The sequence below is a fragment of the Biomphalaria glabrata genome, chromosome 7 (genome assembly GCF_947242115.1).
Source record: "Biomphalaria glabrata chromosome 7, xgBioGlab47.1, whole genome shotgun sequence".
In the NCBI taxonomy this organism is placed as follows: domain Eukaryota; kingdom Metazoa; phylum Mollusca; class Gastropoda; family Planorbidae; genus Biomphalaria; species Biomphalaria glabrata.
Window position 1 is genome coordinate 44672630 of NC_074717.1, and position 17480 is coordinate 44690109.

At 35.4% G+C, this 17480-nt stretch overlaps 1 protein-coding gene across 3 annotated transcripts; it reads left to right on the top strand.

The window, feature by feature from the left end:
• The first annotated feature begins 7332 nt into the window (after positions 1-7332).
• On the top strand, positions 7333-14188 carry LOC106057704 (uncharacterized). 3 transcript variants are annotated; one of them, XM_056035867.1, is made up of 4 exons: positions 7333-7472; positions 8846-8984; positions 10313-10590; positions 14040-14188. In XM_056035867.1, the coding sequence occupies exons 1-3, from the start codon at positions 7421-7423 to the stop codon at positions 10548-10550; spliced, it is 429 nt and encodes a 142-aa protein (XP_055891842.1). In that variant the 5' UTR covers positions 7333-7420; the 3' UTR covers positions 10551-10590; positions 14040-14188. The 3 variants fall into 3 exon arrangements, with proteins under 3 accessions (XP_055891842.1, XP_055891841.1, XP_055891843.1); XM_056035866.1 differs by having other exon boundaries at positions 10313-10573; XM_056035868.1 differs by having other exon boundaries at positions 8846-8942; positions 10313-10573.
• The last annotated feature ends 3292 nt before the right edge of the window (positions 14189-17480 follow it).

Consider the following 17480-nt stretch of genomic DNA (forward strand, 5'->3'; position numbering starts at 1 on the left):
CTTTAATTTTTTTAGTAGTTTTTGGTTTCTTTATTCATGAAGATATTCACCGTTTTCATAATCCTATCATGAATTCCTTTTTTTTTTAAATATAGTTTGACTCGTTACACATATACAATACATACTAATAAATTTGACTTTTAAATTAACCTAATCTGACCATATGCATTTTTTTTAAAAATACAGCAAACTATCTGGTGCCCTCTTCAATCTATGACTAAATGAATTTGAAGGATGGTGTAACAGATTATGTATTTACATGTATTTAATAATACCACTGTTCGACTATTTATTTGATTATTTATATATTTATTCATAGTTTAAAGCTATTTAGCGCAATATTTATTTAAGCATTTTTTTTTTGTATCAAATAAATCATCAGACCTTTTTATACTAATTTATTAAAGTCTACCTGTATTACCTGTAATTTATTTATTTATTTTTATTTATTTATTTATAGAACTATAAACCTCGTTGGAGAAATATTGAACTCAATTTGGGCCAGGTCAATATCTAATTATTGTTGACAAAACAAAATTAACGTTGGATAGTCTTAAACTTTTTTATTGTATTTTTTTATACTATTTGTGTACACATTTTTAATCACTAGTTCTATTTTATGTATTTGATTCTACAATGTGCTACATTGCTTTATTTATTATATGAATAGACACGTTTCAGCAAAGAACATGATAAAAATTGCAACAAAAATGTTCATGTTCAGCTTTTGTTTTTTTTTTTTGCGTACGCTTGTAGACTAATGCTCCACTAATAGGGCCTATTAATAGTCCAATTAATGCGAAAATTGAAATCAATTGTTGTGATTAGTAAATAGAAGGCCTATGACCTTTTGGCCATATTAGTATTTTATGATACCTTTTTTTTATAAGACTTTTTAAAAAGTGTATATAACAAATAATTTATTGAGATAGTTATTTATTGAAATGAAAATATATCTAAAAGAAATTATTTTTGTTTACTCTATAATTAAAAATGGATTTCTCATTTCTTTCAATTTAAATTAACTAATTTTGTTTTATTTATTTATTATCTAAGAATGGCATTCTTGTGTATAATTTTATTTTGTTATTTATTCTAACACCTAATTTAAAGTTGTTTTTTTTTTGTTTTATTGTTTTCATAAATAGTTTTATTTATAGATTTTTAAAAAAATTATCTATCTTATACAGTTGAAAAAAAAAAGTAATCCGATTTTCCTTCTTTTTGTAAATACGTATAAGGGAGATAATCGAAGAAATCTTTTTTTTTTTTAATTAACATCAGGGCTAAAAATGGATATACCTTTGCCTATTTGCTTGTGAAGTTTAAAGTATCCATATTTTCAAACTCTGTTGTTGCTGTTTTGACTGTTTAGCCTATGAAGTGAACAAAATTAGGGTCCTTATTCTATTTTTTTTTTTCATTCGTATTTTTTTTTGGTGTGTTCAACTTATGTGTCTGTGTTTATTACTTACACCTATTTGCCTATGTGGCTATACTCTCACGTCTGCTCGTTGTTTTGAGCAGCAACTGTAGACTGTTTCCGGTATGACTTTGTTAGACTTACCTCTCTTAGCTCAACAAAACACACAAACTAATTCCATTGTTATTCGTTGTAGTTCAGTCCCCTGATATGTTGTAGTTTACTCCCCTTGAAATTGTTTACAGCTCAGTCTCCTTCACACCTATGTTATGTGCACATGATTGTTCTGATTAGTTCACTGTAATATCATATATCGTATAATATATATTCATATAAATGTGATTTTACTTGCTATAGCTTTTGATTTTGTCAACCATGATTTTGTTTTAAATCTCATCTAGTGATGTGTAATGTTGCGTTACGATGAAGGATTTTTCCAATCAGACATTTATAAGGTAGACATCTTTGATCTCCTACAAGCATATTGCATGCCAAAAATATGTACTATTTTTTTCATCTTTTTCTTACAAACTAACTTTCTTAAACGTATTTGCTACCAACTTACATATCAGCATTATTTAAAACTTCCGAGATATAGTTATTACAGTGCTTTTTCAGTTTTTACTAATTAGAAAGACTTCCAACTATGTGTTACTGTTAAGTTGTTTTACTTACTAAGCTCCTGTGTATTGTTCTTGAACAAAGTCTGTTTAATTGAATTCCATTCATAAATGTTAACGCATTATCTCATGGTTTAGCTTCTGATTCACAATCATCAAAAAACATCGTTCAATTTCATCTTTATTACACTGGACCAATTTTGATGCGCCTAAATTGATTTTTTTTAATGTTTCAATATTCTTTTTTTTTTTACTTTACAATAATGGTTGCCACTATATAAGATACTTACTCAATAATGATATATCTTGTCTTGTCAATGTGTATGGGTGTATGTTGTCGTCTGTGTATATTATATAAAAACACCTTTTGTACATAGAAATAAAATTTGGCTTCCCATTCTTTTAATTTGGTTTGCAATGTGTATCAAAAGCCCTGACACACTGGCCACATGTACAGATATTATGTTCAACATATTGCCAGCACGGACTTTCAGTTTGAATGTTTGCTTCAAAGTTTGACATTATTACCCTTTTATGGCTTGTTTTGTTGTATTTGGGTCCATTTACAATTGGTTGGCCATTTTATTTTTTTTGTGTTCCTTCTCAATATCATAATTCTTCTGTTACTAATAATGTTAAACATTCAGAGCCAAAATTAAACTTTGATAAAAAAAAAATTGGAGGCTCAAAAAAAAGGCGTGAAAGCTTATATTGTATTGGATACGTTTGCAATTTCTCATAAGTAGCTTACAGTATAAAATCTGTGTTATTGATAATACGGTTTCTATACAAGAACGACCCATGTTAATGTTTTGACATTTTATACTTTGGTAAAAATGTTTTTAAATTTTGGCTTCCAAATTGAGCAGCATTTCAGTTTTGTTTATGTGTGTGATAATGTTTTCAACTGATAGTCTTACAGTATTAACCCAAATGTTTTTTATTTTTATTTTATGGACATGTTATACATACGTCCAGTTGACTCCCCTTTCTAATCATGTAGTATACAAATGTTCCCTCCCCTTTCTAGACCTGTATTATATTTAGACTAACCAATCTTGTAGTTCTGCATGCCAACAAAACTGCTCTATTGTAGTCCTATTTATTCTTTACTTTTGTAACATTGTTTTCCCGCCATGCATTGTGATTCTGATTAACATATTCATAAAATATTTATTTATTTATTATAAATATTTATTAATGGCACAGAGTATTTTTTTTTAACATCCGATTTATGATAATTGTCAATGACATTTTTTTTAAGATACAAAAGGTAAAACACTATACAGATCTACATGTTTTTGACATTAAAATGAGTATTGTTTGAATTCGCTGTATTATGAAGTCGATTTATTAAAATTAATTCTCTAATATTAGTCACCAAATTTAACGCGTATGATCTATAAGATTGTATATATGTTATAGTAGATACATCCGCACTTTTGAGGTTATGTAGGCCCATAATAAGATACTGTGTTTTATAGATAAATTACTTCATATAAATCGTTGAGCATATCTTTCTTACAAATAACTTTCAACGGTATTTATATATGGTCTTGAAGTTGTTTTAGTATCTCTGTTACTAAGATCTCCATTGAACTTTGTAAACAAAATAGTGAATAGTGAGGCTGTAAATCTTTGTGAGAATGGTTTTAGTAAACCCCTAGAATAGCTCCCCTTGTTTCTAAATTTAGACTAAGCTCATGACCTTTCTTTCTTCTATAACCAATGTGTTCAATTCTGTGTTTTAATCAGCACGCGCAGCAGTCTGTTGACACAAACTCATCTTCATCTTCATCATTATGATTATCTATTCAGCAATCTTCATCATTATGATTATCTATTCAGCAATCACATCTGAATTTTTTTTTTTTCAAAAGACAATTTTGGACATTCCTCTAAAAACAGAAGTAGAACTACACCCCAAACATTTGATCATGTGACCGTGACGCATTCATTAACGTAGGGGTGGTTCAAAGGTTGACTAATTGTTTGGCTTGGTTGGAGCATCTAGCAAGTACTCCATTTCAATTCTTAAGGAAAAAGAAAAAGTATGTAAAAAAAAAAAAAGGACTGGCTAAACTGTTTGCCTCGTTATCGATATTGGCTCAAAGGTCATGACCTTTCGTTCAACCAATCTCTTAAGTCGACCTCTGATCCACGAAGCACCATTGCAATAAAAACGCATTTATACTTTTTAATGATTTAACTGTATAGAAGTTAGCCCTTGTTATGTAAAGGGAGAGTGATCCTTAATGATTACGGGCACGACATGGCCTAAATTGTGCCGATGTGCCTAAACTCAAAACTCTAACTTTTTAATTTTGCAGAACTCTTATAATTCCAGTACACAATCGAAACCAAATTGTCCCGGAAAATATACCATCGGATAAATAAATATGATCAATTTGTATCTTTAGTATTCTTTAGTAGACATTGAAATTAAATCTCGATGGTATTTAAAGCAGGCTAAGACTTACTTAGGTCCTCCGGCGCCGTTCGGCGCATTGGGCGGCAAGCTGTCTCCATAAAGATCTGTCACTGGCAATGTCTGAAGCCTCCTCCCACCTGGTGTCCACTGCTCTGAGGTCCTCCATGAAAGTGTGGCGCCAAGTAATCCGAGGACGTCCCTGTTTTCGCTTTCCTCGTATTGGCCTTCATGTCATCGCAACTCTTGGTATGCGTAATTCATTTTGTCGCAGAACATGTCCGGCAAACCTCATGCGACGCTCTGTCACAACCTCACTAAGTGTTTCGACTCCCAGTTCGGCATAGAATTTCCTTGTTTGAGACCCGATCTGTGTAGCTGACTCCCAAAAAGCTGGCAATATAGCCTAATTGAAGCTAATGGAATATTTACAAGAGTCAAAACTGTGACCATTTAGACATGAATAAAAAAATTTTCTAAGAACGATAAGCCGTTATTTTTAGACTTTGTCAGCTGTTGCAGTGGTGCTTCTAAATCTTTGTTTCAAATTGACCCAGTTAGCTCATTCAAGCCAAATTTGTTATTTGACGCACAGATGAACTTTTTTTTTTGGTTTTGTTTCGTTTAAAACTTACTCTTCACTTTCTTTGAAGTTACTAGCAGAAGTGAGTTTAGAATGTATAAGTAACAAGCATTGAGAAAGCTTATGGAAGACTTCGAAAACGTTTTTTTTTTTAAACATAATCTATGTTTTATTTGTTTCTATAAATTATAAAAATTTAGACGTTATTAGAATATAAAACATCATTTTTATTTTTTCTACCCTTTTATATTCATTCTAAAAGTAATTGTTTTCATTTGATTGATTCCCGCCAATTTTCTGTTTTACTTCCGCAAACAAAGTTGGAGACTAAAACAACGTAAACAAATGTTTGCCAATCAAAGCAGCAAATTTTATTTTATTGACATATTTTATATGAGTTTTTACTTGGAGTGTTGTTGTTTTTTTTTCTCTTTATGTTATCTTTAAATTGTCCATCCATTTTTAATAAGAATTTTGATTTTGATTTTTATCAACAAAAGCAGACGACGCGTGGATCTGAGTGTGACGACAACAGAAATGTCTTTGAATATTTGGTTTCTTCCCACTACCTTGACTTTTTTTTTAGCCAATAAAAATTTGTTTTAGAAATTTTAGTCTTGGCTTTTTTTTTATTTTATTCACGATTATATTGAGCAATTAATCGAACAAGAAAATAACAGTAAAAGTGAGAGACAATGAGAGAGGGTGACGGTGTTCACAGCACCGAAATAGAGAGAGAGAGAGAGGGAGAGATAAAGACAAATAAATACATTGCAGTAACAGAAAAAAAAAGAGAAAGCAATAAAAAGAAATGTGGAGATGATATAAGGGAACCTAAATAAAAACCCTTTGGTCACTGTAGTGAGCTTGTGGTTTGTAGGGCAGATGATGTAAAGGTCATCTGTTTCTGTGGTCTATGGTTAACGACCTACCGTTTTTGTTTTTCCCCCAACTAATGTCAGGTACCCATTACAGCTGAGTGGACTCAGAGGCGCCCGAAGTTACCCAGGTACCCATTAGATCTTGGTGGACTGCGTAGGGCCTCAATGAGGACTAAAATATTTAGAGAAAAAATTTACTAAACTTGGAATCAGATCTCAAACATAGTTGAGCACTATGACTCTGTGTTTACTAGTCTACCTCTGTCTCTACTACGGAAATCAAGATATATGAATTTATTTTATTTGTCGATTTAAGAACTATACGGGTAAGAACTATACGGGGTTACAGACGGGATGGTTTTTAATAAATGCGTAGTTTTTATTTTCGTTTTAATTTCATTTCAGATTAACCCAAATCACTTCGCCTAGACTCCCTAGAGCCTCCAATTATCCAAGGCCGGTACTGGTGGCATGTTCAGCCATCTCAATGAAATATCTTAAATATTTGTAGATGTCTATTGAGAATAAGGCCACCGTTGTTATATACATAATATAATTAAAATTGGACATCACTATTTAAAATAGTATTTAGTTATATGTCTGTTCAAATAGTAAGAACTATTTTCATTCCAGTTTTCTGATCTTATCTTATAAAATACAGACGTTACTTCAAAAAAGAATATGATTACGTCCAACGCGTCGTGCATCTAGTCATGCATGTTAACCAATGACTTAAATTCTGCTAAGTCACTGGTTTTCCTGGCTGGCTCAGGCAACCCATTCCATGCTCTAATAGCACTAGGGAAGAAGGAGCATTTGTACACATTTGTCCTAGCATATGGAACGAGGAATGTGCCTTTTTCTTTGTGTCTTTAGGAGTATTTTATTAGATTTTGTATTTGAAGATTAAGGTTCAGTTAGCGTTAACAATACCTACTCTTACCGCCGGGTCTGATTCTTTTCTTGTCACAAATGTTTTTATCAACTCGCTCCGTCTGTCTGTTTGGTACAAGTTTTGTACACGTTATTTCTCGAAATCCAACAACCTAAGGCCTGCCCTGCTATCAGTCAATCTGGCTTTGAGAAACACTGAAATCGCGCCATAAACATATTGAGGGAATATTTTGGAACCATAGACTATATTTTGGAACCATAGACTATATTTTGGAACCATAGACTATATTTTGGAACCATAGACTATATTTTGGAACCATAGACTATATTTTGGAGCCATAGACTATATTTTGGAACCATAGACTATATTTTGGAACCATAGACTATATTTTGGAACCATAGACTATATTTTGGAACCATAGACTATATTTTGGAACCATAGACTATATTTTGAACCAAATTGTCTCTTGAGACCATGAACATCTATTTAAACGGAAGTTGCTAATGGGAAGCCACTCTTGTGGAATTAAAAAAAAGATAGAAAACAACGACCTCCAACAGCTGGTGTCTGAATAGTGAAGTGATTTCAAGATGCAGTTCTCTGTTTTAGGCAAAGATATTAACATTAGCATACCAGGAAACAGTATGTCGGGATAGATCGATGTTGTCTTTGATGGTTTAACTTACAACCTCAATTATTTTATTAGGACCGAGTTACTAACTATAATATATAATATAATATAATTTAACCTGAAAGACACAAAGATGAAGGCACATTCCTCATCCCATATGCTAGGACGAATTTGTACAAATACTACTATCTTCCCTAGTGCTATTAGAACATGGAATGGGTTGCCTGAGCTAGCCAGGAAAACCAGTGACTTGGCAGAATTTAAGTCATTGGTTAATATGCATGACTAAATGCATGACGCGTAGGACGTAATCAGCTTCTTTTTTGAAGTAACGTCTGTATTATATAAGATAAGATATATATACTAGTCTAGAACTAAAAATATTTGTATATAAGGCTTAATCTTTAATGAGGAATGCAGTATTGCCCGTGGCCACGCAGCCCAAGCTGTGACCTACATTTGTATATACTATATACTATTATACTATACACTATTACACCTATAATAAAAATGGCAATGTCTTCGATTTCGAAGATTAAGGATTAGATATGGTCCAGTGGTTCACAGGAACACGCTAACCCAGTTGCGACTTGCATATTTTCCTCACCTCGTGCAGACAAAGTTTAAATGTCTCAGACTTTATTTCTAGTAGTGGTTATGGCTGCCTGGTCGTGCGGTTTGCGCGCTGGACTGTCGTTCGGATTTATCGATGGTCAAGGGTTCAAACCCTGCCCGCTCCCATCCCCCGTCGTATTGCGGGAGAGTTTGGACTAGGAAGTAAACTATCTTCAACTCTGAAGGAACATCCGAAACATGTAAAACATTTACAAAACAAACATTTTTTTTTATCTAAACCAGATTTACACTCTAAAGATAAAGACACATTTCTTATTCCATATGCTAGGACAAATTTGTGCCCCTTCTTTCTTAGTGTAGATGTCAATTTAGTAGATTTTATATAGAAACTTAGATGTTTTAGATTTAGAGAGATAGATTTTGCAGATTAGATAGATGCTACAGATTTAGATATGATTGTAAATGTACAATTCGTCCATTTTATTCTGAAATAAGAGCCTTGGGAAAATTGCTAGATGCATGCACAAACTCAGGTAGCCTATGTCTCCGTCAGAATAACCGTGACAATAAGTACTTTTTTTTTTTACCAGTGCACGTTCGGGAGCTGGTTGGATTTGCTGAAGCCATTTCCTTTCTGCCGAGCTCCTTTGCCCTGTGTCAGTGTTTTGTAGACTTTGACTTGTACAGGTCGCAGGTCGCAACTGAGTTTGCGTAGTTATGTGAAACACTGCACACTCATCCTTAACCTTCGGAACCGAAGACATTGCCATTATTATTAGTTATTATGGTTTGTCATTTGTTTCCCCAGAGGCACCAGTAGAAAATGGAAGAGGTACTGTCTGGGAGAATGCCATGCTCAGTTCCCAGCCTACCTACAACTCGACAGTGAAGGCGTTCACTTCCTGGTACCAATACCTTAGAGCACAGAGTACTAGGAAGTTGCTCGGGTTAGAGGCTACAGTGTCTAGAAATAGATCTCTGTGTTTGTGAGATTGGCGTCTGTGGTTGATTGTTGTTGTGTTTGTATGTGTGGGTTGAGTCTGTGTGAGTGTGACAGAATAGCCTAATTGAAGATTTACAAGAGTCAAAACTGTGACCATTTAGACATAAGACAATTTTTTTTTGCTTAGAAAGATTAGCTATTGTTGTAACACTTTCTCTTCTAAATCTTTGTTTCAAATTGACTCAGCCCATTCAAGTCAAACTTGTTATTTGATATATAGATAAACTTTTTTTGTTTTGTTTCGTTTAAAACTTACTCTTCATTTTCTATAAAGTTACTAGAAGAAGTGAGTGCAGAATGTATGAGTAACAAGCATTGAGAAAGTTTTTGGGAGACTTGCAGGGGAGGACTGGGTGTCAAAATCGGCCCGGGCATTTCTATACAATTCGGCCCACAAACTGCATGCCATATGATGGGCATCCAATCATACCTGTCCTCAAAGGCATTGTGTAGTTTAGTAATATATCGAAAGTAGTTAGCTTTATGAGTGATATAATAGTTGAATTTGAAACTAAATAATAATCCCTATTACTAAATGAATAAAGTAGAACACTTGGAATTGGGAATCTCTAACTGCGAAACAAAATTTCCTGCTACCATATAGATTAGCAGCGCGATGGCTGAGTGGTAAAGCGCTTGGTGCGATGACCCAGATTATAAAATTGTTTTTTTTAAGTGAAAGAAATAGGAGAATTTCTCTTCACGATTAAATTGTTGACTTCTTCAAGTAGAAATCGTAACAAAAATGAACACTCACTATTAATACATAACGTAACTAATTTTTACAAAGTTTATATCAAATCTGTCTGTCCGTCTGTCTGTCCGTCTGTCTGTCCGTCTGTCTGTCTGTCTGATAAAATGTTTGCACGCGTTATTTCTCCCACACCCATTCTCAAATCAAGTTAAAACAAGGCACAATTATTTATCGGTGTAGACAATACATAAATCAATAAAAAAAATAATCGATTGGTTGATTAATTACTGATTATTTATTATTTTGTTTGATACCAACGAGGGAAACTAATCCTTAAGTATTCCCAGATATGTTTAAATATGCCAGGTTTTTCCCCTTCAATAGTTGTACACGCTATTTCTCCCATACCCATTCTTGGATCAAGATTAATTATTTTGTATGATATCGAAAAGGGGAAATAGTATTTACATTATTGGGAGATAAAGTTGTAAGTGCGGAGTTCTTCCCCTCATATAAGCTTTGTATGTATGTATTGTTTTTTTTTTTAGCGCATTGTTATATTTTGCTTTTTTCTTCAGGGACGCCGCATCGACAACCCCCAAGAGGTCTATTGTCCTGAACGGTAGCAATGATGACATCGAAGTGAAGGAGTCCCCGCCATCTCCGTCCATTAAGGTCCATGACTCCCATCTGGTCCCGTTGGCAGAAGAGATGAGTAACGTGATGCCAGACAGTGAATGTCCTATCACTAAGTCTGAGAGCAGAGTTGACCTAAAGGAAGAGGAGACCAGCGTGCCACAGGAAGACGAGGCTTAGAGTTACTTACATGAATGTCAGAAGTAAGCAGAGCAGTAAGGTACCAGTAGTATGGGTGAATATTTATATTTAAAAAAAAACAACTAAGGGGCCAGAACTCGAAAGTAAAGCGAGACGATAGTTTTCTCCCTTTTCGCCATTTCGACTAAGTTGCTTTCACGTTGAAAAAGAATTTGATGAAGCTTTTCGATTGCTGTTCTCTGTGTGCAGATCTGTCCTTTATTTTGTGGGGAGAGGTCCGACTCTACAGTCACCAATCATTACTCGTATTAACTCTAGCGCAGGGGTTCTCAACCTGTGGGTCGCGACCCCCTTTGGGGGTCGATTGACGATTTGCCAGGGGTCGCCAAAGACCATCGAAATAATGAGTTGTTATTGTCTATTCTTCTATTGCTGTATGTGTGAGCGAGGAGGGGGGGGGGGGGTCGCAGAAGAGTGGGAGATTGTAAAAAGGGGTCGTCGAGCATAAAAGGTTGAGAACCGCTGCTCTGGCATATCTGACCTACCGGATAACTCCGTAAAGTACGTGAAAATGGTAAATTAATAAATGTCAAATAACACATTCATTAACATTATAGATAAGTGCTCTTAAAGGTACATTTATATCTACAAAAATACATATCTTAGTTCTTCACTTATAAAAGCCAAATGAATATTCATCTCACAGAGTAATACAGCACACCTACACAACCTATTGATAATATAAAGGAGGACAGAGTTTTACAAAGGAGGACAGAAAGGAGGATAATTTTTTTAGAAAGGAGGACAAATGTTTTAGAAAGGAGGACAGAAAGGAGGACAAATGTTTTAGAAAGGAGGACAAATGTTTTAGAAATGAGGACAGAAAGGAGGACAAATGTTTTACAGGGGACAGAAAGAAGGACAAATGTTTTAGAAAGGAGGACAAATGTTTTAGGAGGACAGAAAGGAGGACAAATGTTTTAGAAAGGAGGACAGAAAGGAGGACAAATGTTTTACAGGGGACAGAAAGGAGGACAAATGTTTTAGAAAGGAGGACAGAAAGGAGGATAAATGTTTTAGGAGGACAGAAAGGAGGACAAATTTTTACAACGGAGGACAGAAAGGAGGACAAATGTTTTAGAAAGGAGGACAGAAAGGAGGACAAATGTTTTAGAAAGGAGGACAGAAAAGACAAAGTCAACTTTACAAACAAGTCTAAAACTTCCTTGATAAAACATCGACAAATCAAAGGCAGCGAAATATGATTCTATCGATGTTTCTTAACCTTTTACCTGTGACGCTCCGTGGTGAAAAACATTTATGATTGCTAATACCAAGCCAGTTATGGGTTTTTGAGAATCGCTATACCCTCCCTCAGCGGGGGATAGTGGAGCGTTGTTGTCAATTTTGTTTTCAGTAAAAATAATTCACAGATGTATAGGTGCTCAACGGTTCATATGAACAGTCTTGAATTGTTGAACATCACTAAGACTAAGACTGTTTTATTAATCGTGGTCGAGAGGCTAGGTGCGCTTGAGCTTGGCTTGTCTTGGCTACCTAGAATGGGGGCTCGAGGTTCGACACCCGACTCGGGCAGAGTTGTGTTTACTGAGCGCCTAAAGGCAGCACGGAAAACCAACTCCTAGATACTCCCTCCCTCCCACAAATGAAATTGGACCAAAAGCGCCCTGAGCATGCTATAAGCATGAAAGTAGCGCTATATAAAAGCTATAATAATAATAATCGTTCTGGAAATTTGTTGTGATTAGTAAGGGCTCGTGACTCAGCTAAAAACAACAAAAACATTCACTTCAATAGAAAATCACAACATAAAAAAAGAGTTCGTTGAGTGACTGCATACAGACGTCCTGGTCCTTGTCACGTTTCCTAGGCAACGAGTGGTGCTGTTAAAGAAGAAGACTTGTCTAAAAGCAGGCCATCTTCCGTAAGACGATTTCAAGTTGCAGTGCTGGTCAAACAATTGAACATGGTTAACGTCACTGTCCCATTCTTTTAAGTACTGTATGCATGACAGTACATCACTTATGGGTCCGTTTATGAGTTTTAATAATGAGGCGTATTAATCTTGGATGGGTAATATGCCATTAAAAAAAAACCATCTAAATGAAAGCAGGACATTTTCCCACTTTTTCGGATGGCTGCCTGGTCGTGCGGTTTGCACGCTGGACTGTCGTTAAGATTCATTGATGGTCCCAGGTTCAAACCCTGCCCGCTCCCATCCCCCGTCGTCCTGCGGGAGGTTTGGACTAGGGAGTAATTATCTTCAACTCTGAAGGAACATGCGAAACATATAAAACAACAAACATTTTGACCAATGCCTGCTGGATGATGAACGCGACTTCAAAATGGGGGACGTTGCTTTATTTGGCCGTAGGTCCGGTAACTCTCTCACGCTACCACAGAAGGAGTTTTTAATTTCAGTTTTAAATGCTCTTTGAAAGGGCTGTAACCGATGGAAATAGAAAGACTGAACATTTTCTACTAAATTATGGTTGCGTCCCCTTATCCGTTTTGTTACAGAATTTATTTCAAACTCTTTCTGGTAAAAGTTTGTACAGGTTATTTCTCCCACACCCAATTTAAGTTCAAACTTCCCACAATTATTTATTGGCATAGACAATACATGAACCAATATAAAACAACTTACCAATTAGTTAATGAATTACTGTTAATTAATTATTTTGTTTGATACCAACAATGGAAATCAATCCTTCAGTATTTACAGATATCGTATATTATAAATACAAAATATATATGTAATTTCGTCCTACGCGTGTGCCTAGTCATAGCTTATTCTGCTAAATCAATGGTTTTCCTGGCTGACACAGGCAACCCATTTCATACTCTAATAGCACGGATATGGCTAAATATGAACGCTTTCTCCCTTTAAATAATTGAACACGTTATTTTTCCAACATCCATTCCCGAATCAAGTGGAAACTTTAGAAAATTATTTATGATAACTAACAACTCAATTTAAAAATTAACCAATTAGTAAAATAAATATTGATAATTAATTAATTATTTTGTTTGATATGGAATAAGGGCAATAACTTCTACATCATTAAGACATGTAAGTGTGTAGTTCTTTTCACTAGTTTTTTTTTTTTTTAAGAATAACATGGGGAACAAGTTTCGCGATTTCGTCTAAAAAAAAAAATTTAGAGTCCTCTTCGAGACCCCTACCGATCGGAGACCCTATGCAGATGCCGCTGCCAAGTGCGCCTATTCCTAAGGCCGTCCCTGGTCCCGTGTTCACATTCTGCCCGCTGGCTCCTTCTTCCTCGTTCGAGAGGTTTGGGATAGGATTAATTTATCTGAAGGAACATCCGAAACATGTCCAACATTTCACAAACAACCTTTTTAACAAAGAGCAGCACGCCTTGATTAACTAAAGCATGAAAATCATATATATATATATATATATATATATATATATATATATATATATATATATACACTTTTAGATTTTACACATGTCCATTAACTTGTTTGTTTTCTTTTCAGTTTTGGTAATTAGACATTACTCCCAACACCTGGATAGTTCAACCAAGGAGACCTAGAACAAGAAGAATAGTTAGCATGTATACAAAGGCGCATGCTCAAGAACTTAAAACAAAGCTCATCTTTTCACAATTAAAAAAAAATGTCTTCTGTGATTGACTTTTTTGTTGGCTTTGGAAATAATAAGTATACATGTTGCTTAGTAATTATATCTGTATTGTCCAGGAGCAATGCTTTGTTTTTGTTCTATATATATATATAAATCGACCACCTGCGGACAATGGTTATGCTTGCACTACCTGTGGCAAAATATGTAGGTCACAGCTGCGCAACCAAGGGAAGTACTGATTTCCTCAATAATCTCTGGACTCGAAGACAAGAGTGGAAAGGATTTGGTTATGCGAACTCTCACAGCACCCCCTACGACAAAGTCAAGGGACAGATGAATGAAAATGCAGTTAAATTTAAAATACGCATATTAAATATAAGGAAAATTAGATTGATTGAACAAAACCCCCAATGTGTCATTATCCTAGTATTTATTAATTCCACTTTCATTTAAGCCTTCAAGTCCTGGCTGGTAGGTAAATCAGGCCCAGTTTATAGTGGTCTATTATGATGCTAAAAGCTCAAAACCAATTACAATATATCTCTTTATTAATAAAATACTATTTTGTTACTTTAATAATAAGGCTTGTCTTCGAGTCCGAAGATTAATGAGGAACGCAGTATTTTCCGTGGATACGCAGACCCAGCTGTGAACTACATGTTTTGCCACATCCAGGGCCAGCATTACCATTGTGCGCCGGTGGTCGATTAAGATTCGCCGTCTGCGTATGTCCTCGGCAGCGGATATTTTTTTGGTCTCAAATGTGTATCCCGCGGCCTTTGTGGGTGACCTCCGGCTGTATCGTTCAGAGGCCGCATGCAACCAGGTGCTCTCTTCTATGTCAGCCAAGGCAAGTTGGCGCCTAAGCTGGTCTTTGAAGCGTTTCCGTGGGGCGCCTCTGTTACGTCGTTCACCTGTTAGCTCACCAAAAAAAGACATCCAGGGCAAAGGGAAAGCATCTTAACTGACCACCGGTGGACAATGGTTATGCTTGCCCTGCATGTTATCCAAACAGCTTTCCATGACAGACGTTACTTCAAAAAAAGAAGATGATTACGTCCTACGCGTCATGCATATTAACATATGACTTAAACTCTGCCAAGTCATTGGTTTTGCTAGCTAGCTCAGGCAACCCATTCCATGCTCTAATAGCAGTAGGGAAAAAGGAGCATTTGTACAAATGTGTCCTAGCATTTGGAACGAGAAGTGTGTATTTATCTTTGTGTCTTTCTGAGTATTTTATTAGATTTTGTTGTTTTTTTTTATTTGAAGATCATGGTTCAGTCTTAGACATAAATAAATATAGACTGGCCGATAAAAGAGTTTTATGAAACGAAAATGTGTGACTTGCAATTGTGTCTACTTTATTCATATAATATATTTATTTATGTCTATGACTTTATTATACAGCAGTGTAGTTTTGTTTAATCTCTAAGACTGAAGATCATGCAACTTTTCAGAATTCGGAAATCCGACAACAATAGATATACACGTTTTCAAGTTAGTTATTTCCTTTTTCCAGTCTATATTTATTTATGTCTTTGGGTTCAGTGTTTTTTTTTGTTGTTGTTTTTTTGTATGATTGCTACTTTACTTTTGAGTCTTCTGTCCTGAAGGCTTTCTAAATTTAGTGATTTTACTAAAGGTGTTACTCTAGTCAAATGTGAATATTCATTTGTTATGAATCTCACTGCTCTATTTTGTGTCTGTTCCAGTTTCTTAATTTTTTCTTGAAGAGTCCCAAACAGAGGATGCACATGCAATTATTGGCCTAAACCAAGGTTAAATACCATTTTAGTTTTATGTTCTTTTTTTATTTATAAAAATTTCTTTTAATAAACCCTAACGCTTTGTTTGATTTTTTGATAGTTTCATCAATATGGGGATTCCATGACAGTTTTTCATTTATTATAAGACATAGGTGTAGTAACCTAGCGAAACACTACAAGAAGACATGTCTTGATCCTGGGCTTTATTACACGGGAATGACACAACAGTTCACGATAACACAGTACACACACACACAAGCTGACCTGGACACCAAGACATTTTGACACGCAAGAACAGATCAGTTCACAACACACAACAAGAAACACAATATTGACCCCCGGTTAGTTTCCTTTCGCTCTTATACGTGTACACAACAGGAAACATAAATACACAACATTCACCCCCCGTTTAGTTTCTTTTCGCTCTACTTCTGAGATTATACGAGTGCTGTAAGGGCGTATCTCTGGCAGGTGAATTTTGTTCGTTTTCAATGGTGTTTTCCTCTGTTCTTAAAGCAGGTGGAGCCATGTTCTCTGCAGATGTCTCCATGTCACCCCTAGAAGCTACTGAGAGTTGGAAAACACACAGGCAAAGTCTCAGTGTTACCAGGAGCCAATGGATGTCGAGAGACCTCAGAAGATGTTCAACGTCTCTCGGAGCGAAATCATGTAATACGGACTCAGAAGATGAGTCGCCTCTCGGAGCCAAATGGTGTAGTGAGACAGTTTCTTCCAGTCCATTTGGAAGACGTATGTGGGCATAGTTCTGGTTAGCTTCAATAAGCTCCACTTCATCTACCAGCGGATCATATTTGCTTTGCCTCGCATGCCTTCTCATTAGGACATGCCCTGGAACAGATAGCCAGGTCGGCAGAGAGACACCAGAGGCGGACCCTCTTTTGTAGGAAAATAGTCTTTCGTGAGGCGCCATGTTTGTAGCAGTGCATAGTAGAGATCTAAGTGAATGGAGAGCGTCGTTTAGAGAGAGAGAGAGAGAGAGAGAGAGAGAGTGGAGATAGATAGATAGATAGATAGATAGATAGATAGATAGATAGATAGATAGATAGATAGATAGATAGATAGATAGATAGATAGATAGATAGATCAATAACAAAACATTACTCCAGGATAATACAGATATAATTACTACAGACTGCTTTTGGCATACGTTCGTCCTCCATATGGGATACGTGCCCTGCGCAGCGTAACTGTCGGACCATAATTTTGTTACTCTACTGAGAATTTAATTACCGTACGAGAGGTAGAATTGTAGGTACCATAGTACCAATGACATCTAAATCCGGCCGTGTACGCACCTCTTTTTTTCTATTGGTTAACTACAAGACATTGACCTCACACTTTGACCTATTCCATCGAGGACACATATCTTGCCTTTTTAGAAGGTCATGTTGTTAAAAATATTGTATTCGATACCTATTCACATTCGACTACTCCATTAAAATAAAATAATATTATTAGATAATTATTAAATAATTTTAAAAAGGGACTTCATATCAAAAGTTAGCTCTTGCCATTAAATACTAGATAGCAAATACCAGATAAAAA

What these genes read in the sequence shown, in the direction of transcription:
- LOC106057704 (XM_056035867.1), top strand. Translation starts at nt 7,421, where the DNA reads ATGCAGTTCTCTGTTTTAGGCAAAGATATTAACATTAGCATACCAGGA. An exon ending in CATTAGCATACCAGGAAACA is followed by an intron (nt 7,473 to 8,845) that starts GTATGTCGGGAT and finishes TTGTTTCCCCAG; the next exon opens with AGGCACCAGTAGAAAATGGA. An exon ending in AGTACTAGGAAGTTGCTCGG is followed by an intron (nt 8,985 to 10,312) that starts GTTAGAGGCTAC and finishes TTTTTTCTTCAG; the next exon opens with GGACGCCGCATCGACAACCC.